Genomic DNA, 23167 nt, shown 5'->3' on the forward strand with positions numbered 1-23167 from the left:
GACCTTTGGGCATTTTGCGTGGGATTGCCAAAGGAAAAAAAAGAGGCCCAAAAAGCCTTCTGGTGCAGTTCTTTCTCGACCTCGATAGAGTGTTCCTTTCCAACAACACCTTCACATCCAACACATGCTGCAGGATCGAAACCCGTTGTTCCCATCATCTCCCATTGGAGTCCTCCATGTCCTTCCACAATCTACAAATTAGGAGGAGCCCTCACTCATCCCAGACCCCAACCCTAGGCGGGGGCTTCGGGCATTCCTGTTCTGGCTGCGCGGCTAGTAATTCTCATGATCCTCCTCAGGCTGCGATCAGAGTTGTACCTGAGGCTATCCCTTACTCAGCTCAAGACGTTACCTCGATGGTTTCTCCGAAATTTTAGCTTCTCACCTTGACCATTTGTTGCAGCTCCTCACCTTGTTGATGATTATGTCTTGGATAGGACCAGTCTTGAAGCCTTGGTAGATCTTTGTGGTCATGGTTCTTCCGAGCAACCCCAGTCTTTGCTGCACCTCCCCTCATGGACCGAGGGAAGGGGGTTAAGCATACCGTCTCTCTAGTTTTGATTGCAGTTGATTTTTAGAAACTTTTTTTCAGCCTAGGTGGATCTAGCAAACTTTCCCAAGGAGGGATTTGTGCCCTCCACCTTTGGTGAGGTAATTATTGGAATTCCTTCGGACAAGGTGTCTTCCTTCTCAGGTGGACGAGCTCTTTCCCCTATGGTTTTTCCTCCACTTGGTTTTCTCCCTCGCTCTTCAAGCAAGAGGTCTCCCCTATGGAAGGGTTTGTTTCCACCATTAAGTCGAGTAAGGTGCTCCATGCTACTTTCTCCCATCAACAAGGGTTGTTAGTTGGAACATACAGGGCCCACATCATCGCCGTAGGCATCTTATTCGCTCACAACTCCATCATTCAGGTGTTACACGCGGTTCCGTCGACATCTTTTTTATTCAGGAACACTAGCTAGATGCCAGAGATTGTGCAAATTCAAGTAAATTGCTTTCAAGTCACACGTTTTGGTCACCTAATTTGGGCAGTAGGTGTAGGTATTGCATTTCAGTTTCAGCTCTATTCTCTTCCTAGTGGTTGGACATGGTATCATCATTCCCTCTGAAGCTTTGTGGCTCATTCTTTTGATTGGGGAAGGTAAGGTTGGTTTTCTCAACCCTATGCCCCTAAAATTTGAGAGGATCATGTCCTTCTCTAGAAAGAACTTCTGTCTTGGGCTCCCATTGTAGATTTATTGGTTATTGGAGGTGACTTCAACATGGTGTAGTTGTCTTTAGGCAAGAAGGAGATAGAGAAGGAAGCATTTATTCTTTAGAGGGAGCAGCTAAGGATGCCGTCTTGTTTAAGTTCAGTGGTAGAGATTTTTGGTTGCATGATGCTTTTCACACTCCATCGTAGTCTCTCGAGTTCTCGACAGATTTTATGTTGACGATTGGGCTTTGGATAGAGTCATTTGTTGGTATGTATTTCTCCCGGGGTTTCTACCTCAAACCACTTTCATGTGGTGTTAATTATTTATGAGCCTCATAGGAGAGATCGCTTTGCGAGTATCAGGACTTTGGATGCCTTCTATGCAAAGTTATAGATTTGAGTTTCTCATATGCAAGGCGGAGCGTCGTTCCCTTCACATGTGGCAGCATCCCTTTCTGATATTAGTGACGTCTATCATTCGGCCATGAGTACTAGAAGGCATGAGATTCTTAGACAAGAGTTCGGCCGTTGCCAGCAGTTGGCACTTCTACAGAGAAAAGAGCAAAAACGGCCTACAGATGCTTAGATCCAGGAGCGCCGTGCTGCAGCAAGGGCTCATCAACAGAAATTGTTAGATCAGAGAGAGCAGAGTATGCCTTTCATGCACAAGAGTCTTTTTGGACTCATATGGGAGGTAGAGTCAATAAGCATTTCTTATCTACTCATGGCTGAAGACATAGTAGAGAGAGTGTCACACAACTTATTGACTTAGGCGGGGTACTGCAGACAGATCCAGATGTTGTCTTGTGTATAGCTACTGATTCTTATGCCTCCTTTCTTGTAGCAGATCCCGATACACCAGCCAGAGATGATTCCAAGTTTCACATTTGGCAACGTATTCCATTATTGGTGAAACCAAATATGAGGGTCTCGTTAGATGCACCTTTTACCAATATGCAACTCTGACTGCACTTCTTGCTCTCCATTAAGGGCAAGCGCTTGAGTTCGGATGGGCTTTCACCATCCTTATTTATCGCCCGTTGGGATGAGATTGGGATGAACTTTCCCACAATACATTGGTATCAGAGCTCATATGTGCCTCTGACGGGAGCCATTCTATTGGCTTTGATGGGTATCTTTATCAGGTGTGGCCGAGTTGGTGTATTCTCTAGACCTTTGAGCGGGTCATGTACCCATGCTATGATATGAGCCTATGAGCTATATGGGGTGCACAGATTAGCAGTCCATCATTGTCATGCTGTTCTTGGCTTCATTCCAGTAGTCCCTCACCTTTCCTTCATGGGGGGATGCTAGAATATGAAGTCAAAGTGTTATTTGGAGTGTACTAGGTCTCTAGATGGTGTTTCTAGTGTATTTTAGTAGACACCATTCTCCTTTATATCCTAGAGTGCCACATGCCACTATGGGACTTATCCCATATACATTGTGTGTTTTCTAGAGTCTAGTGTCACACTATATAGTGTTGTACTTGTCTAGTCTTTTCATCATTGTCAACATCAAGCTTTTATATCATTGTGAGTATTTTGGTTGCCTTGCACTTGTTATTTCAGTTTCCTTTCATTTGCATTCCCATTCTCGTTTGCTCCATGCCATGTCCCTTCGAGAACCGTACTGGGCTGTACGAACCTGTGCAATATTGTACGGTGGACGGTGGCTGAAATAAAAACTTGAAGGAGGCTGTACGGGGAGCCGTATGTGATTGTACGGAGACTAGATAGAGGCTATACGGGTGACAAGAAACCAAAACACCAAAGCTCCTTCTCTCTGGCACACACTATTTTTAAATTTAAGTGAAAACTTTGAGTGCTTTATATTACAAGATAGCTATCCAGAGAAAAACCGGTAAGCTGAAATATTACATCAAGTGAAAACGTCCATGTAGGACAAATATACATCTTGATCTATGCAGTGAGTTTGGAGACAATTGAAAAGAGATTGCTGCAAAGAACGACGGAAGAAAACAAAAGTAGAAAAAACTAGATCTCCAAAGACTCTATGGTTTCTAGCTTTCCAGAGAGTCTGGAGTGCCCAGTAGCGAACCCAAGTAAAGAAAAACTCAAAGCCGACCGTGTAGGATAGATCCCAAACAACCAGAAAAGCTTGCCAAAAGAAGCCTGAGAAAATCACATTCTCAATCTGTGCCCAAGAAGCTTTGTGTCTCGGGACAATGCCAAAAGATATGAGATATTGATTCCCTTGGAGCTAAACACCGATGACAAATAGTTGGAGCAATGTCTGCATGATAAAAGCTGTCCAGACGGAACAACCCCCAATAGAACATGCCATAGAAAGACCTGTTGGCGTAGTGGAACCTTGCAGGCACCCCCCCCCCCCACACACACACACACATTTTTCTATAGTGAAAACTCTGAATGCTTTATATTACAAGATAGCTATCTAGGAAAAAAACTGGCAAGCTGAAATATCACACACACACACACACATCTTTTTTTTGTGTGGAAATTTTTGTTGCTTTATATTACAGAGTCACTATTCCAAAATGGGATGTGCCAAAATACATCAAGAGAAGATCTCAATATATGACAAGTATACATTAGAGTCTATGTATTGAGTTTGTAGATAATCATAGAAAGATTGCTGCAAGGAGGTAAAATCACCAAAGACTATGATTTCTGTCTTTCCATAGAGTCCAAACTGCCTAGTAGTGAACCCAAGTGAAAAATAAACACACACACACACACACATTTTATTTTTTTGGTGAAATCCAAAGAATTATATTAACAGAAGTTGTCTCCAAGAAGGAGAGCAATTGCATCTGTAGAAAACTTGCATATATGCTAGGTACTGAGAGTAATCCAACTGGCCCGCATGCAGACAATCATAAAAGGACTGCTTGAGGGACGCTTGGGAAAAGATAACTTATTTAGAGAAGGGTCACCAAAAACACAATGCCCAGTCCTCCCTGTAATTGAGGCTGAATCAAAGTCTGCCATGTGGCTCCGTTAGCGTGCCATCCGATCCCGCCCAAAGGAAATCCCGCACCAATCATCTCAACTGCCCCATGCATCCCCGATGAAAGCACCAACAAGATGGGAGGACCTTGTTGACCACCAGCGCTCTGTCTGCAAGAGAGAGTTTGGTTGAGATCTAGTATTTTTTGAGTGAAAACTTTGAATGCTTTATATTACAAGATAGCTATCCAGGAAAAAACTGGCAAGTTGAAATAATACATCAAGCGAAAATGTCCATGTAGGACAAATATACATCCTGATCTATGCAGTGAGTTTGCAAACAATCAAAGAGCGATTGCTGCAAAGAACGACGGAAGAAAGCGAAAGTAGAAAAACGTGATCACCAAAGACTTTGTGGTTTCTAGCTTTCTAGAGAGTCCAGAGTGCCCAGTTAGCAAACCCTAGTAAAGAACAAATCAAAATCCAGCCGTTTAGGATAGATTCCGTTTAGGATAGAGATTTTCTTAGGATAGCAGCCTAAGAAAATCTCTATCTCAATCCGTGCCGAAGAATGCCCAAGAAGTTATGTGTCTTAGGGCAATGCCAAAAGATATGAGACACGGATTCCCTGGGAGCTAAACACCGATGACAGATAGCTGGAGCAATACGTCTGCATGATAAAAGCTGTCCAGATGGAACAACCCCCAATAGAACACGCCATAAAAAGACTTGTTGGCGTAATGGAACCTTGGAGTGCCAAATTTGTTTCAATCTCTTTTTCAACCATTTGAGTGGACGGTGCAATGCCCAAATCTGATTGGCCCTATCTGATACCCAAGGTGGTGACAACATAACTTTATATAAAGAAGAGACTGTGATATGAGATAGCTTCAGAGGATGTATGGATGAGTATAAAGGAAGAAGAGTCCAATCCCGAAGCCTTTCTTGAATTTCTAAAGGCAGTACTGGATGAAATGGCTGAACCATTTGAGTAATGACTTGCCATACCAGACGATAGTGCATGCCCAAACCATATTTTGCAGCAGCCAAAGGGAAGGATAAAAGAGTGCCATTGTATTTAATAACATCAGCAACATTGGAAATCCCTTTCATATTAAGAAAATAAGAGCGTCGGGGCTCCTACAAGACCAAGGGAGGAGAAAAAACCTGTGACTAATGGATGCTCTTAGCTGGCAAAGAGTTACCCTGTAAAGAGTCTCTCCCATTCCATGCCAAGTGTGAAAGAATATGCTTCCAATCCAAAAACATTTAAGAAACCATAGGACAATCCCTCTCTCTCTCTCTCTCTCTCTCACACACACACACACACACACACACTCTCTCTCTCTTTTTTTCCAGTGAAATCCATGTGTTGTTATATTACAAGAATAGCCTCCTCGAAGCAAGGTGCTAGAAAATACATCAGCTGAAAATCTCTGTATAGGCCAAACACGCATCATGATCTATGCAACGTGTTTGCAAATAGTTAAAAAAGGATTGTTGCAGAGAACGCTTGAAAAAGGCGAACAAAGAGAAAGTCGGTGTAAGAGGTGCCTACATAAGGACCTCACTCTTTTCATTCTATAAGCAAGTATTCTGAGTTTGTGTTCACTCCGTGCTTTCTTTTCAGTTTACCAACATGGTATCAGAGCCCTTTGATCCCCCTTGAGCCCATTTCTGCCACATCATCATCTTCTTCTCCATCTTCTTCTTCACCATTTCTTCCCCTTCTTCCCAAATCTTGCTAAAGCCTATTCTCCCTCAGTTCTCCGCCATTCTCCAAGCCCTTTCTGCTGGAGATACCTCTCAAAGGGGCGAACCTTTGGCTGCAAGGAATTAAAGTATCTTCGTCGCTGCAAGTCGCCATTTCGCGCAGATCGTCGAACATGTCTTCCACGATTTCTCTGAGACTCCTCGATGTTTCTCTAATTCCTTTCAGAGGGAGCTTCTCCATACCTTGAGCTATCCTGTGCTGAAATTTGAGCAGCAATGGCTGCATATTCATGGTGAAAACAGAGAAAAACCAGTTGAAATTGAAGAAGCAAGCTATGGCGAACTGACGCAGATTTGTGCCCCTCCTCCTCAGTGGACCTTCTCTGGTATATGAGCTTTCTTTTGCCTCAGAAAGCCCTTTTTTCTTTGCTTTGTAGAGTGAGATACAAGCCCTCCAAGTTCAGTCCTCTGTTTTTGACAGTTTTGACAAGGTAGTGAATGTGATGCTACATTAGATGCTACTTTAGCATTTCTGAGGTTTTGAAGTTTTGAAAAGCATTAGTACAACTGTGGCTACAACTTTCTTTTAAGTTGCTACACCTGGTTTTGATTGGAAAGCTTTCATTTAGCCACCTCTGTGAAGCATGTAAGTGAAAGCATCATTGATTGAAATTTGGTCACAAGTCTTTGCTCTTTTCAGTTATTTTTCTAGCCTTGTAAGAGAGAAGACACTGCCCAATACCTGGGTTAGACCCTCTCATGGCTACCATATTGAATATAGATAAGCTCAATAGTAAGGGCTTCCACACATGGCAGATGAAGGTGAAATTTGCATTGATGAGGGAAAACCTCTGGGGACTTGTCAAACTGGCTTCAACCTCTTCTTCAACAGCCTCCAATGCTGGAGAATCCTCAGCTCCGACACGCCCAGCAAGGGATCCCGCTAGAGAGGAGAAAGCATATGGTATCATTGCTCTTGCTTTAGGAGATGATTATATTCATCACATCTTTGACTTAGAGTCTCCTTCAGAAGCTTGGCAGAAGCTTGACATGATTTTTGGTGCTAGCTCTCACATCTCAAAATTATCACTTAAATTTTCTTTCTTTGAATTGAAGATGGTTAGTGGCACTCCTTTGGCTGCCCATGTCAATTACATGCGGAGTCTTATGACTCAACTTGCTTCTATCAACTCTCCTATCACTACAGATGATGCTATGGCAGTGTTGCTTAAGAGTATGCCTGAAGATTATGATCATATTGTTACCACTTTGAAAAATCTTCCTAATCCTAATCTTGAAGGTCTTATCTCTGCTCTCCAAGAAGAAGAAAGGCACATGGAGCTCCGGTGGAGATATTTGGCTCTCTTACAAAGTCATTATGTGGTATGGTATCCTCTTGGATTTCCTCGCTCGAGTCCTTCTGTTGTGGGAAGACTAAACTGAGCTGCAGTATTCTTTCGCAGAGTTCCACATTGTCATTCTCTGGAATCTGTTCGGATTGTTGCTCATCCATGTTATCTGCATTGAGAGTAGGTGGAGGGTCTAATTCCCATTGTGGTGATAATATCAATGTTTCAAAGTCCTCTATATGTTGTGTTGAGAGGGGTGTAGAGTCATCCTCTTGCTCTATTGCAAACCCGATTATTATGGCCAATAGATGGGCAATGTAGCTTTTTCCATTATGTGTAGTGGATACATAATTGGTTAGTAGAGCAAGGATATGTGTTGAGCCTAGTCTTTTAGGTTTGCTCTACCAAGGAGTGTAAGAGTTTTTACTAACATATAGTTTTTTCTCACTCCTGTATGATTGAAAATGTTAGCCAAAAACTTAGCTGCCTCTTTGCATATGGGATCCATAATTATATCATGGCGTATTCCCTCGCTTTGTGACTGTGTTAGGTGGGAATATATCCTGAATTTCACAAAATCTTGCATCCAAATGTTTCTTTGGATATTCTTCTTGTGTCTCTGGAAATGAGAAAGCTTCGTGCATAGTGGATCTACTGAGGTAGATCTGTAAGGGCTTTTCTTTATGCAATGACACAGCCTATGCCATAAAAATCCAGAAGGGCAAGTTTTCACCTTGCAATCATTGTGGGAAGACTAATCACCTCTCAAAAGACTGCTTCAAAATCAATCCATGCAAACACTGTGGCAAAAACAATCATCATGAGAAGTTTTGCAGAGCCAAAAAGGAAGCAACTTCAAAGACAGGAAATGCCAATCTACTTTCAGTTGATGTGCTTCCACCACAAGATGAGGCATCCTTTGAAGATTATGCTTTTTAAATCATCTCTATGTATGCTCCAGATCTCTCTTTTTGTTGAGTCAAGGTACTCAGCCTGGATAGTCCTCCAAAATGAATGAAATAAACTATTGTGTTTTGTGTGTTTTGTAAACACCTCTGGTCACCTTATGATGTAGGCCATGTGTATGTGTTTTGCTCCATGGTACCTCCTGCAGACATTGTGTGCATGTACATGCAGGGGAGATAACCATTGGAAGGTCTTTTGTATCCCTTTTGTTTACCTTACACCCATGGGAACCCTTGCTAGCTTGAGATCCTAGCCATTGATAGATCCATGACCACCATGAGATGGCATGAGACACCTTGTGCTAGCTGTATCCTTGACATAGCCTGAGGCATTCCCTTGAGGGGGGGTTTGTTGGGATATCTCAAGGTGTATGCCCCAGGCACACCTTGGTTTCTATGTGTGAGTGCTAGAGGCACAGTTAGGTGTCCATAAACACAGTTAGGTGGTGGTAGAAGCCACATAGGATGATTGAGAGAATCTAGGAGCAGATTGAGGAGATGATTGTGGAGCTCTGAAGTCATCAGTGATGTCAGTGAGCATGTAAGAGGTGCCTACATAAGAACCTTACTCTTTTCATTCTATAAGCAAGTATTCTGAGTTTGTGTTCACTCCGTGCTTTCTTTTCAGTTTACCAACAGTCGGGTCACCAAAGACTTTACAATTTCGGGCCGTCCATAAAGTCCAAAGTGCCCAATAACGCATCCAAACAAAGAAAACATCAAAATCCTGTTTGTGTGGATGAAGACCAAAGAGCCAGAAAGACTTCCCAAAAATAGAGTTCAGAAATCTTGCTCTCAACCATTATCGAAGGAGGCCCAAGAAATCATGAGAGGATGGACAAAGCCAGAACAAATGAAGCACAGCCTCCCAAGGAGCTAAACATCTGTGACAAACAGAAGGAGAAATGTGTCTATGAGCCAGCAACTGTTTGTAGGAATAAAGTGGAGACAGGTTGTGAACACAAGTGAGCAAGAGTGCACACACAAGAAAGCTCTAATAGAAATGTTCGACAAGTACTTGGTATATATATAGTGCCCAAGTACTACTGGTCAACCATAGGGTTGACTTTATGCCTATAACTCCATATCTTTGTAATCTCTTACAAATCCCTCCTCAAAGATATGGCTGAAAGTACCTTGGAAACGTCTCAGGTGTACCCTGAAGTACCTAAAGTACCATGGTTGCACAAATTCATCCAGATGGATATGCAACCTATGGGAGTACATGAAAACAATGTCATTGTGAATCACTTCACAACCCCCCTTGACATTGTGAGAATGTCTCTGATCCCCAAGCCATGTCGATGTCGTAAGAAAAGATCTGTTGACAGGGCTTTGGTGAAGATATCCGCCACATTGTCCTCAGATGGGCAATAGATGAGATTAGTGAAGCCATCAGAAATACAATCCCGTACATAATGATAATGATTTTCAATGTGTTTCATGCGAGCATGAAAGACAGGATTGTTGGCTATGGCAATGCAACTCTGGTTGTCACAGAAGATAGAGTTTGCTTCGCCATCCTGTGCATGATGCAAGTCATGCAAAAGCTTCCTTAACCACATTAACTCCGTAGTGGCTGAATTTGCAGCTTTGTACTCTGCTTCACTGGAGGAAAGAGAGACTCGCTCTTGCTTCTTACTTAGCCATGAGATACAAGCTGAACCCAATGAGAAGCAATAGCCAGTAGTGGACCGTCTGTCGTCAATGTTCCCTGACCAATCTGAGTCGGTGAAACCACTCAGCTCTAGATCACAATCTGAAGCATAATGCAAGCCAAGAGAGAGAGTGCCATGGACATATCTGAGAACCCTCTTTGCTGCATTCCAATGTGTGATCGTGGGACAATGCATGAACTGGCTAAAAGCCCTATGGTGTAGGCAATATCAGGCTGTATGGAGCATAGATATATCAAACTACCAACCAACTACATGTACAGAGTGCCATCAAACTTTTCAGCAGCATCATGCTTACTCAGCTTGAGTCCCTTTTCCGATGGAGTAGCCACAGGCTTACAGTTCTCCATTTTAAATTTTTACAACAACCCCTTCGAATACTTTGTCTGTGACATAGAAATCCCATCATGGGTCTGCCAAAACTCAATGCCAAGGCAATAATATAATAGGCCCAAATCTGTCATGTCAAAGTTGTGACATAAAGCGGACTGCACTGCTGTAATTTGCTGCAAATCACTGGCAGTGAGTATGATGTCATCCACATATAGTACCAACATGACCAATTCTGATTTTTGCTGCAGAACATACAGATTTGGCTCTGTATGAGTGTTCACGAAGCCTTGGGACAGCAAAAACTGATGTATCTTCTAATACCACGCACGAGGTGCTTGCTTCAGCCCGTATAGAGCCTTCCTGAACTTGCATACCTTGTGCTCTTGTCCCTTCACCTCAAAACCTTGGGGCTGATGTACATAGACCTTCTCTTTAAGATCTCCATTGAGGAAAGCGGTCTTGACATCCATTTGGTACACTAACCGACCATAAAACGCAGCAAGAGAGATGACAGAATGAATGGTGGTCATCTTGGCCACTGGAGCAAAAGTCTCATAATCTATCCCCTCCTCTTGTACATACCCCTTGGCAACCAAACGGGCTTCGTATTTCTCAACTGTGCCATCTGAATGGTATTTCACCTTGTAAATCCATTTCGTGCCAACGACATTTTTTCCAATGGGCGCATCAACCAAGTCCCATTTGGCATTCTTCTCAATGGATTTATCTCAGCTTCCATAGCTTTCTACCATGTCGGATTATGCTGAGCATCCTTGAAGCTCTGAGGCTCATTTTCAGCTTCCATCACTGAGGTCATCAAAGCAAAATTGACATTTTTTTTATTTTTCTGAGTACTAGCCCTGGTTTTCCCCAAAGTAGGCTGATCCTTAGCATCTTGAATGGTCAACCTTACCCAACATGGAATAGATTTCTCTGCTGTACCACTCGGGGCTGCATCAACATCTTTAGTGGCCTCACGACATTGATAATGCCTCCAAACATGAGGCTGTCTATTCTCATTAACTGGCTGCAAATCTGAAACATTTGAGGGAGAGCCATCCTCAACATGTGGCAAGCCATCTGAACTATGAGAAGTAGAAGGGGAAGCATCAAGAGACTCCATCTCATCATCCTCAAACTGAATGATGTCCAAAGAGGTGTCATCGTATGGTGGCAAGTCTGCACTAGCGGGCTGCATGCACTCATTCTTAGCAAAGAGAACATCTCTGCTGATTATTACCTTCCTGGTAGCGGGATTATAAAGCCTAAATCCCCTGCTTTCAGTGCTATACCCCACAAAAATGCATTTGACACTCTTGTCATCAAGCTTTGTCCGATGTGCATCTGGAACCAAAGCATATGCCACCAAGCCAAAAAACTCTGAAATGACTAACCTTTGGCTTAAAGCCATACAAAGCCTCAAATGGAGTCACATTAACAAAAGCTTTGATAGGGCATCTATTCTGAATATAAGTGGCTGTCAAAACTGCTTCTCCCCAAAAAGCTTTTGAGACTCTCTTGAATTTCAACATGCATCTCGTCATCTCCATGAGAGTAGGATTTTTTCTCTCAGGGAGTGGATTTTGTTGTGGTGTGTAGGGGCATGTCAAGTGATGTTTAATCCCATGTTGCGAAAATCCCTGGAATGCCCATGACATGTACTCTCCTCCTTTATCTGAGTTGAGTGCTCCAATTCTAGAATTGGTTTGGTTCTCAGCCATAGCTTTGAACTCCTGAAACCAATAGAACACCTCAAATTTTTCCTTCATGAGGAAAAGGTATGTGAACCTGGAGAAGTCATCTATAAAGGTCACAAAGTACCTTGCTCCTCTATGCGTGGGAATAGTCATGGGCCCACATACATCACTATGCACTATCTGCAACACTCTGGTTGCCTTGACCCGATTCTTGCCTTGTTTATTGAATGGCAAGTGATGCAATTTGCGAAGTGCACACCCCTCACACACTTCATTTGCTGGTTGCTGAAATTTTGGCATTCCTTGAGTCATATTATTGTTGTACAAGTAGGACAATGCCTTGTGATGGACATGTCCAAACCTGGCACGCCATAAATCAGCCTGGAAAGTGTTTGCTACAGCCAATACCTTCTGATCATAAGGCTGAGCATCAAGCCTTTATAAGCCTATGTCATATGTGCCTGTTGCTACAACCTCATACCCTTTCTTTGGATCCTTGATCCTTGGTTATCCTGAAATTTGACCAACATATGTTGATCATGGGCAATGTTTGAAACTGAAATCAGATTTTACCTCAAATCTGGAACATACCAAACATCTCGGATATACTTAACTTTCCCATTATCAAGCTGAATGGGAATGTACCCAACTCCGATGATGTCTTGAGAAGCATCATTGGCACATGTAACCTGTTTGCCATGAACAGGTGTGATGCTCTCAAACCACTCTTGGCGAGGAGTCATGTGCTTAGTAGCACCACTGTCGATATACCATGTATCACTTGCAACAAGGGAAGCATCCCTTGATTGATTTTCAGCATTCAAATCCCCCCTGGCATCCATCTTCTCACTAAATGCAGCAAACACAAAATCTCTATCACCTTGGGCAAGATGAGCTTCACCATGTGCATCTGAAGCACGAGTTTCAGTGGGGGCAACAAAATTACTGGTAGAGCTGTCCCTTTGCCTTTTCTTTTCATTGGCAATCCTTTTCTGACACTCTGCGATGTAATGTCCTGGCTTCTTGCAATAGTTGCATTTTTCCTTTTTTCGATTTTTTCTTGAACTGCTTGCATTCCCCTCCTTGGGCTGAATTGTATGGCTGTGTTTTGGCTTAAACTTTTTCTGAAATTTGTCCTTTCCACCCATGGCAAGTGCTTGCTCACCCTGACGAGAGGCTTGGGAAAAATTTGGGCATCTCTCCTCTTTCTGCAACAAAAGCCCAACTAACTCATTGAGCGAGAGTGGGCCTACCGTGAGAACAATGGTCAATGAAGTGACAAATGTGCCATATGAGGGCGCTAAGCTATTGAGAGTAATAGAGACGAACTTCTTGTCTTCTATTTCCTCATCAATACTTGCGAGCTGATCACGTAGGTCAGTGATCCTGGCAAAATGATAAGTGATGGCATGGCCTTCCTGCATCTCGAGATCTTTGAGCTAATTTGTCAAGGCAATGGTTGTTGCCTCATTCTTAACATGATACATGTTTGCCAATCTTTCCCATGCTGCCTTTGCATCCTTGCATGACTTGATAGTCATCATAATGTGCCTCTTCACATTTGTGGCAATCAAAACATTGCTTGGGCACTGCGGCGGTCAAACTTCTTATGCTCCTCCGTCGATGTTATGGGACTAGCAGGAGGGTCTGTAGCAGTCTGTTGTGTCTGCCTGTAGTCTGACCCGAAGAAGCTGTGCTGGATGTAGATGAGCCTGCTGGCCTCACCTCATCCCCACTAACAATATCCCACAAGCCCTTACCACCAACCAAGATGTTCTTAAGCATGAATGACCACAAGGCATAGTTTGGTCCATCCAACTTGTCACTCTCGGACAAATTGCCAAAACTGTCGGAAAGAGTCAACATGATGCAAAATGGGATACCCACAAGCTGCAAATGTACATGCAAAAAGAACTGCAAGTCCCAAAAGTGCAATTGGCTGCAAATATGCTTGCAAATCCCAAACAAATGCTTGCTGCAAATGCAAAGTACGACTGCCTGCTCTGAAATGCCACTGACTGCACAATGCAATCACTGCAAAAATGGCATAAACCAATCACTGCATTCTGCTGCAATCTTAAGTGCAATCCCAAACTGAAAATGCACAACCCAAATCGGAAATAGCACACCCACGAGTGCTCAAATGCATCCAACGGAGCTCAAAGGCATCCACAATTGTAAAGTAACTACAAATACACCCAACAATGCAGAGTATCTGCAAATGCACCTGAGAGTGCAAGAGTATGGGCTGCAAAAACAGTTCCGAAGTGAAATACACAGCCCAAAACACTTACTGAAAGCGCACCTTGGCCGGAACCACCTGCAAAACAGTCCACTGACTGTGTGGGCAAGCTAGAGATGACAAAGGAGCTGAAGTGAGCTGTTTGGAGCTGAATGAAGCTGTCGGGAGTACTTTTGAATACAATACACGTGTAGGGAAGAGCCTGGAGAAGTATGGAGACGCCTGGAGCTGCTGGAACACACCCGGGAGAGACTAGAGCTGAAAGGAGTCCAGATCTAAGAAAAAACATCAAAAAACAGCCGAAAACTACTCGAAATCACCTCTTGACAAGTCGTATGGACTCCCAGCATTGTCGTGCAACTGTATCGATAGATTTGTACGGATGTACAGACAAAAAAGAAAAAAAAAATCGCCTGAAATGGTGTGGGACAGGTTTGTTTGTATGCGGGCAGCTCAGAAATTGTGTTAGCTCATTTTTCTTCTCTTTCGTTTTCTCTTTTATTTCAATGTAGAAGTTTGGACTTTAGAACAACAAAATCTGAATTTGTATGATTGGATATGTTCTAGTCTTACAAAGGGGTGTGTGTGTGTGTGTGTGTATAATGACCTTTTCATTGCTTCTCCCTTCTTTTATGGGGCTGCAAATTGTAATATAAATAGAACTGGATTCCAACCCCCCCCCCCAAAAAAAAAAAAAGGGTGTGTGTGTGTGGACTTTAGAACAACAAAAATCTGAATTTGTACACTTGGATATATTATAGTCTTACAAAGGTGTGTGTGTGTGTGTGTGTGTTTAGTTATGAGTAGTAGCTGTCCCACTTGAAATCGAACCTCAAAAGGTCAAAAAACAGCCACTGGACTGTAGGAGCTACCTCAAACGAAAGCTGGAGAGCTGAATGTGAGAACCAGGAACGCGCACTGGAGCACCAAGCTTGTGGGAGTCTGGAAGCAAGCGCGGGAATGGGCTCTAGAGACGGAAGCGCTTTGATACCAAATGTAGGAACAAAGTAGAGACATGTTGTGAATACAAGTGAGCAAGAGTACACACACAAGGAAGCTCCAATAGAAATGTACGAATGAAACAATACAAGTACTTGGTATATATAGTACCCAAGTACTACTGGTCAACCATAGGGTTGAATTTATGCCTACAACACCATATCTTTGTAATCTCTTACACTGTCCAGATGGAAAAATTCCCAGAAGTACTCTCCACATAAAAACTTGTTGCCGAAGAGGAACTTTATATGCCCAAAGTCACTTTAGTCTCTTTCGCCACCACTTAGCTGGGCGAAGCATTCACCAAGTAGAATTAGCTTTTTCTGAAACCCAAGGTTGAGGCAAAAGGATTTTGTATAATGCATGCACCGTAATCTGAGAGAGCCTCAAAGGACGAGAGGAGGACCCTGGTGAAGTTAAACTCCAATCCTCTAGCCGATCCTGGAGTTCCAAAGGAGGTATTGGAACAACCTATGGAAGCATACAAGTAATTTTCTGCCACAAAGTGCGGTAGTGGGATCCCAAGCCAAAACGAGTGGCTGCCTGAGAAAAAGATAAAATAGTGCCATCATCATGAATGACATTAGCAACAGTGCTAATTCCTTTGAAAGAAAGAAAATAAGAACGGCGAGGTTCCTGTAAGGTGAGCAGAGGCTGAAAAACTTTAGACTAGTAAATGCTTTCAGCCCTCAAAGAGTTCCCACCAGAGAATCTCGGCCATGCCATTCTAAGCGAGAAAGAATGTGCTTCCAATTAAAAAGCAAGTTGGAGACCATAGGGCAGCCATGCAATGTACCATCCACGCAACCAAATAAAAAATCCCACTGAGTGAGTTGCCAGTGACCAAAGGAAGAAATATTGATATGTCTCAATAGAGATCGAATCATAACAGCCCAAGGCTGGTCACTAGTCAGAAATTGCAGCAACATTTTTCCATCGTGAGCAAAGATATGCACCTAGATATCAACAATATTTAAACCTCTATGCATTTTCGGGGAGCAGATGCGATGCACCGAAAGTAACTTGAGACTTTTTCTGCTATGTCTAGATTGCTAGAAGATCTCCATAATGGCAGACATGAAAGAAGCAAGATCGGCCTTGGTGAACATGATCAAAGGCAAATAAAATTGAATATAAGCCACTAGAATAGACTGTACTATTCGAAGTCGAACACGTAACGGCTAGGTCACCAGTTTCCAATATTCTAGCTTTTCCTGAGCTTAACTAGTACCCAATCAATCTGCTAACGACAAGTGATTCCCCAACCCAGAGGGTAACCAAGATGGCGAACTATCTGAGTTGGTCGAATGATTTCTCCTGGCCACAATAGACTATGCTAGTCTTTAGAGTGCAAAGGGAGCAGCTTAGACTTTTGAAAATTCACATGGAGGCTAGCTGCCAAACCATGGATAGAAAGAGATTGCATCAAAGCAGAAAGATCATGCTGAGTATTCTTGGGAGTGAAAAAGGAATCATCAGCATAGGCTTGAGCAACCATGCTGCGATTTTCTACCATTTCCAAGCCATGGAGGATTCCTGTATCCACAAGATGATCTATATATTGCAGCATAGGATGTGTAGCAACGGCATAGAGCAAGGCACTAAGGGGACATCCCTGTCGGACCAAGCAACGAAGAGTCCACTCTTCAGAAATATCCCCGGAAAGAATACAGGCATATTTGCTGTCCTTGTAAAGCCAGTAAATAACTTGCTGCATTTTTCTTCCAAACCCAAGAGCTCGCATAGTTTGCGAGATGAAATCTCATTGACCCATATCAAAAGCTTTTGCAATATCCACCTGTAGGAGCAGAACATCCTACTGTGTATAGGAGAAGCTGCCGTGCAGACAAAACCTCAGGAGAAAGAGTATCCACATGCCCAAAATGAGAGGAGAAGTGCTGCGTACAGACATCAACAAGTTCTGACCGAGATGAGGACCAAACACCATGAGCATCCGAATCTTGCAGATGTTGGCAGCTTGTCGTTTGGAATGCAAGCTTCTGAAAAATTGCTTCGAAGAGCAACCTTTATTCAAAAAATCCTTTTGTCAAGATCGGGTTTCCCATTTAATAAGCTTACGTTGATCATTAGACTGCAAACAAGATTTGCCTGGCACAGCTGCATGCTTTCTGTAAAGGACAAAGGCCTAAGATGACCAAGCTCAGTCAAGTCCTGGCAAGTATTCTTGGCATGCGCAACAGTCTCCCGAATGGCTTTCATATGTGATTTGCCATAATCTCTAATTGCATTCGAGCAATGAAAGCTTGCCATGCATAATCCAGATCTATATGTGTGTGACGAGAGAGAGGCTGAATGGCATCACAAACCATGGCTTTAAAATCAGCATGCTCCAAATAACTATTATTGATCAGCAGAAAACTTCTACAAGGCAATCTGTCAGTTGGAAAATCATGCAGAGAGAGCCTTAACCAAAGAGGTGCATGATCAGAGTGCATGAATGCATGATCAATCAAAAGTCTGCAAGAGAAAGTGTCACAATGCTGCGGGTCAACTTGATACCATCTATCCAGATGCGCCTGATAAGAAGATTGGGCATTATGCTGAAAAGTATAGCCCGGCATCATGGGCTGCAATTCCTTCCAGAGATCAACACACACTTTTTTTTGGGTGAAATGTTTGATTGATTATATTATATGAGTAGCAACCTCAAAATAAGGTGCTACAATTACATCAACTGAAAATTTCAGTATATACCAAAAAGACCTCATGATCTATGCAGCGGGTCTGCAAGCAATCAAAGAAAGATTGCTGCAAAGAATGCTTAAAAAAGCCAAACAGAGAGAAAGTAGGATCACCAAAGACTTTACAATTCCTATATGTCCATAAAGTCCATAGTACCCAGTAGCGAACCCAAACGAAGAAAAGATGAAACTCCAGTCTGGATGGATGAAACCCAAATAACCAGAAGAACTTCCCAAATAGAACAGATGGGAATCTTGCTCGCAGACGCTATCGAAGCAGATCAAAAAACTCATGAGAGCACGGACAATGCCAAAACAAGTGAGGCACAGTCTCCAAAGAAGCAGAACATCTGTGGCAAAGTGCAGGAGCAATGTGTCGATGAGCTAATAGCTGTCCAGATGAAAACACTCCCAAAAGAACTCGCCAAAAGAAAACCTGTTGCTGAAGCAGTACTTTATAGGCCCAAAGTTGCTATAATCTTTTCCTCCACCACTTGGCTGGGCGATGCATTCGCCAAACAGAATCACCTCTCTCTGAAACCAAATGTTGAGGCAAAAGGATTTTATACAATGCAGGTACAGTAATCGAGAAGAGGACCCTGGAGAAGTCAAAGTCCAATCTTCCAGCCGATCCTAGAGTTCCAAAGGAGGAATCGGAATAAAAGGCGAAAGCATAGAAGTAATTTGTCACCACAAAGGACGATAATGAGAGCCCAATCCATATGAAGTGGTTGCTAGAGAAAAGGGGAGCACAGTACTAGCATCATCTATAACATCAACAACTGAGGTGATGCCTTCAAATGAGACAAAGTAGGAATGTCGAGGTTCGTGTAAAGCCAAGGAAGGCTGAAAGACTTTCGACCAGTGAATGCTTTCAGCTCTCAAAGAATTCCCAAGCAAAGATTGCCGTCCATTCCATTCCAAGAGAAAGAACATGCTTTCAGTCAAGAAGCAAGTAGTGATCAACACACACTTTTTTTTATAAAAAAAGCGAAATCTTATATTTCTGTTTGGGAAACCTCAAAAAGAGGTAAGAACCCACCAAATAAGTACAAGAAATTTTTTTAACAAGTAAAGCCTCAGAGCAAAAGTCATGAGGCAGCCAAGTAAAAAGTTACATATCAAGCTGGAGGAGGATCAAACACAACATCCTGTAGCTTCAAATTATTGCTCTGTAAAAACTGATGCAGTGATGAAACCACACCATCAATAAAAACCAGCTGTTTTTTGCCCTCATTATTCTTCTTGATATAGGCTGGTACCCGAAATTTCTGAATCACAGGGTTAAAAACCTGTTGTAACATGGCATGAAAGGATTTCAGTAAAAAAGGCACTTCTGCATCCCGAACAGAAGAAGACTCTGGCATAGGCATCAGAGGCAAAGGAGCTAGATCAACATCTGTATCCTCCGACGAAAGAGCTGCATCTGATAAATCAGGACTCGGCATTTCAGCTTCACTTCGAGGATCAACCTAAGAAAGAGCATGCGCAACATCTTGTATGATCCCCTCTGCAAGGGGCACATCCATATCTAGAGGAGAAGGAGGCTGATGAGGCTCAACGGGAGTCGGCGGATCCTGAACTTCTTCAGCAAGAGAAAGTTTAACCTGTGATTTTTCTACCTTCCTCTAGTAATGCTTCAGAGCAGTAAAAGAAGGCTTATCCAGTAAAGCCTTAGCAGAAACCGGAGGAAAAAGGAAGAGTAAACTTTACTGTTGAAGAAGGAGCAAGAGGAGTGGTCATGAAAGCCGAAGGGCAAGCACGTGCAAAATAACCAACCTGTCGGCACCGATAACATGCTGTAGGAAAAGAGGCAAAATGCAGTCTGATGCGCATCGGATGAGCAAATCCCAAATCAAGATCCAAAGTAGAGGGCACAAGCTGCATCATATCCCATAAAATACAAAGGCGAACATCCCGAGTAGCCTGCAAAAACTTCTATCTCGGAACATGTAGAGGCCTCCCCAAAAAAGCTGCAAGAGTAGGAAGGATGCTGAAGAAGAAGCAGAGGCAACGCTTTGAGGGTAATATAGACCGGACAGTGAGTAAGAAGAGAGGCAAACGGATCAAATAGTGGATCCCAGGGCATCACATAAGCAAAGAAACCAGCCCCATGAATACCAGCACAACTGACAAGTCGCTCCACCACATCAGTTGAAGAGCAGTGGGCATAATAAAAACCTTTGCCCAGAAAGACAAAGGAGGAAAGGCAATCTTGACCCACTGCAACTTCAGCCCAACGACGAAGTTGAGCTGCAGATAAAACCCTGCCCATAAAGTAGAGAGAGACCCCAAACTGCTGAGCCTGTCGAAGACCGGAAACCAGAAGGGCAGAGTCCAAAGAACAAACGAGCTGTGAACCCGATGAAAGAACATCTGTGACAGAAGCAAAACACATCTGGCAAAGAAGGTCTAGTTGAAGGGAAGACGAAGGACCATCCGCGATATCCAACTTTGCCGATTTAACCAAGGTGGAAGGAGGCAAACCAGCACGCTTCCGTCGAAAGAAGACACGTGCAGGAGGAGCAGAGGCAGAAGGGGGGGCTGAAGCAGAGAAAACAAAAGAGCCATCTGTCGGAGCAGCAGGAAGAGGGGAGGAAGAGACATCAGGACCTGGCGCGAGAAGAGCAAAAGGCTGCAGAGATAGAGGGGAAGACGAATTTGGTACGGAAATTGGCTGTACGGACATGGGAGCAGGTACAGTCAGACGAAGGAAAAAGAACGGGTAAAGGAACCTTTACGGAGGGGGAGCCTGTACGGATGGCCGTACAGCAGGTATGGCCTGCGCAGGGGCAAAGGAAGGGGCAAGTGCAGACGGAAGATGTACAGGGGCTGACAAATGGGGTACGGATGCAGGCGCAGCAGCAGTAGCAAGCTGCGGGCAAGGTACAGGGACGGGTGAGGGAGGGGTGAGCTTGCTATCACACTCACTTCTCTCTCTCACACACACACTTTTTTTTGTGAAGTCTATTTATATTTATATTACAAGGAACAGTCCCAAGATAGGGAACGCGCGTGCACATACACACACATATATAATCAATTATTAACATGCATATCACGACTTATCAGCAAATTGTGCAGCTAGCTGCTCATTCCTGATCTTGATTCTTTCTCATGATCGATTTTATATAAATTTGTACTTTGTTTATAAATGATCATTGACTGCAATTGACTGTGTTCTAATGTTCTATTACTGTAGTTGCTGCTTCTAGGAAAAGTAAGATCGAGGGGAGTGCTACGACCCTTGGATCTAGAAATCTGTAAGCCAGGTATAACTCTAAGATGAAGTGAATTTTTGGCACATCAATTTCAACTTTTATGATTATTTTCCAATCTTGATTTCTAGCCAGCGTTTTTTAATGCTTTGACATGATTAAAGAGTACATTTCTTTTGTAGAGATGGGTTATTTCATGCACCAACTCATTACTAAGCATGTCCTTTTTATGTTCCAGTATTGGAGATCCTGGAAATATCTGGAATTCGTATGAAGGAACATGCAGCTTATGTGTAAATTGGCATCCACAGTCACACTTGATATTCATTCCAAACATCGAAACAGTCAATTAATTAATTCATAATATGTATTAATATTTGGAGAAATACCTCCATCTATAAGATAATGTAGTCAGCATCGTGTTATGTATTTCTCTTCCAATTGCAATTTGGCTATGATGTACTGTTATTGCACTTCATGTATAAGCTAGCTTATGCTTAACCTTACTGCATTACCCTGCATGAATATGCAAGTGTGTCTATTTTAACCTTACTGCATTACCCCTCGTGCATGTAACTCTTTGTGTGTGCATATGTGCACGTGCACAAGTACGAGTGCACACAGATGTAATTGTGCGTGCGCATGTGCATGCATGGATGTGTTTGTGTTTGTGTGTGTGTGTCTGTGTGACATCTTATTGTAAACAATAGCTATTTGCAGCATGTTGCTTTCAAGGCAATGGTTACTGAAGCATATCAATCTCTGTCTTCTCAGAGCCACTTTGATATTGATAATGCATGGGATTCCAAAATGCAAGTTGTAATTAGAGGTTATGGCAAGTCTTACATGAAGACTCTGAGGGAAACTGTTGCTCAGGCCAAATTGACTTGTCAAGACCTCACTGAACTCAGTCACTTTCGTCCTTTGTCCTTGCATGAGCAAACAACACTATGCCAAGCTAAACATTGTCTCCAAATCAATGATCACAGGAAACTTGCTAAATGGGAGACCAGAGCAAGACAAAGAGCTTTCAAAGATAAAGGTTGCTCTTCCAAACAATTTTTTAAAAGCTTGCATCAGAAGAGATTAAAAACAAACATTTGTAGGGTGCTTATGCCTGATGGTTCATGGACTACATCACGGTCACAGCTTGCTTCTGTCTGTGTACATCATTTCTCTCAGCAATTTAGTTATGCAGATCTTCCCTCACATCAGGTTTTGTTTACAAGAAATTTACTTTTACAGCATGTTTCTCCTATTATCTCCACTACTCAAGCTTTGGAATTGGAGGAACCTTTCAATGAAAGGGAATTGTCAGATCCAATCAAATCTTGTGGTAGATGGAAATCTCCAAGATGGGATGGTCTTACAGTTGAGTTTTTTGGGCTCTTTTTTTTTTTTTTTGCAAAAGAGAGACTTCTATTAAGTAAGAAAGAAACTGGCTAGAGCAAGCTCTGAGCGGAAATACAACATCATGAAATCATGAGGATAAATAAAACCCCCTCAAAGTGAGGTGGAAAACAACCAAGGCTGAGGCTGAAAGTGCCACCTCAATCCTGTAGGAGTCTCAGAGAAGAAAGGAGAATCCTTCTATTCCCTGAAGAAAGAAGCCCTCCTAGCTGAGGCTGCATGGAAGTCTCCCTGTATACTCATCCATACGGCCATCAAAGTATGTACGGTGTCTGTCCAGATGCTAGCCAAAGTGTGCAAGAGATGAACCTGAGTACCCTTCATAGTCTCTGTGCATCTGGCTCTCCAGATTTGCCAGGATGCTATGCTCGCTAAAATCTCCCAAGAGGTCGGGTAAGCCTTTCCATCCAGCATCCTCCTGTCGATGAAGATAGTCAACTGGAACATACAGGGCCTAGGCGGAGTTCCATACCGTCGCCGTAGGTAGCTGATCCGAAATCAGCTTCATCCAGGTGTCACTGGAGGTGCTATTAATATCCTTTTTATCCACGAACACAAGTTGGATGCCAGTGATTGCTCTTAGTCCGGCCAACTGCTTTCTAGTCATACTTTTTGGTCGCTTGCCTTGGGCACCAGGAGGGGCACTTCTATTTCAGTTTCGCAGTTAGTTCTCCCCTTGGTTGTTGGACACGGAGTCATTATTCCCTCTAGAGCTCAGTGGATTATTCTCTTGAT

The 23167-nt window shown here is 43.0% G+C and overlaps 1 protein-coding gene across 2 annotated transcripts in view; it reads left to right on the forward strand.

Annotated features, from left to right (window-relative positions):
- Positions 1 to 21458, forward strand: part of LOC147882224 (lysine-ketoglutarate reductase/saccharopine dehydrogenase bifunctional enzyme) — a 257686-nt gene extending 236228 nt beyond the window's left edge. Inside the window, exons 21-22 of one of the 2 annotated variants that reach the window (XM_087401328.1) lie at positions 21007 to 21076; positions 21261 to 21457. In XM_087401328.1, coding sequence (XP_087257454.1) covers positions 21007 to 21076; positions 21261 to 21319 — 129 coding nt within the window. In that variant the 3' untranslated portion in view covers positions 21320 to 21457. Of the gene's footprint in view, positions 1 to 21006; positions 21077 to 21260 lie in introns of both variants that reach the window. The other variant, XM_087401327.1, reaches the window with a different exon arrangement.
- The last annotated feature ends 1709 nt before the right edge of the window (positions 21459 to 23167 follow it).

This window comes from Dipteris shenzhenensis, chromosome 30 (assembly GCF_047967505.1).
Source record: "Dipteris shenzhenensis isolate YYH24624 ecotype China chromosome 30, Dip_SZ_1.0, whole genome shotgun sequence".
Classification (NCBI taxonomy): domain Eukaryota; kingdom Viridiplantae; phylum Streptophyta; class Polypodiopsida; order Gleicheniales; family Dipteridaceae; genus Dipteris; species Dipteris shenzhenensis.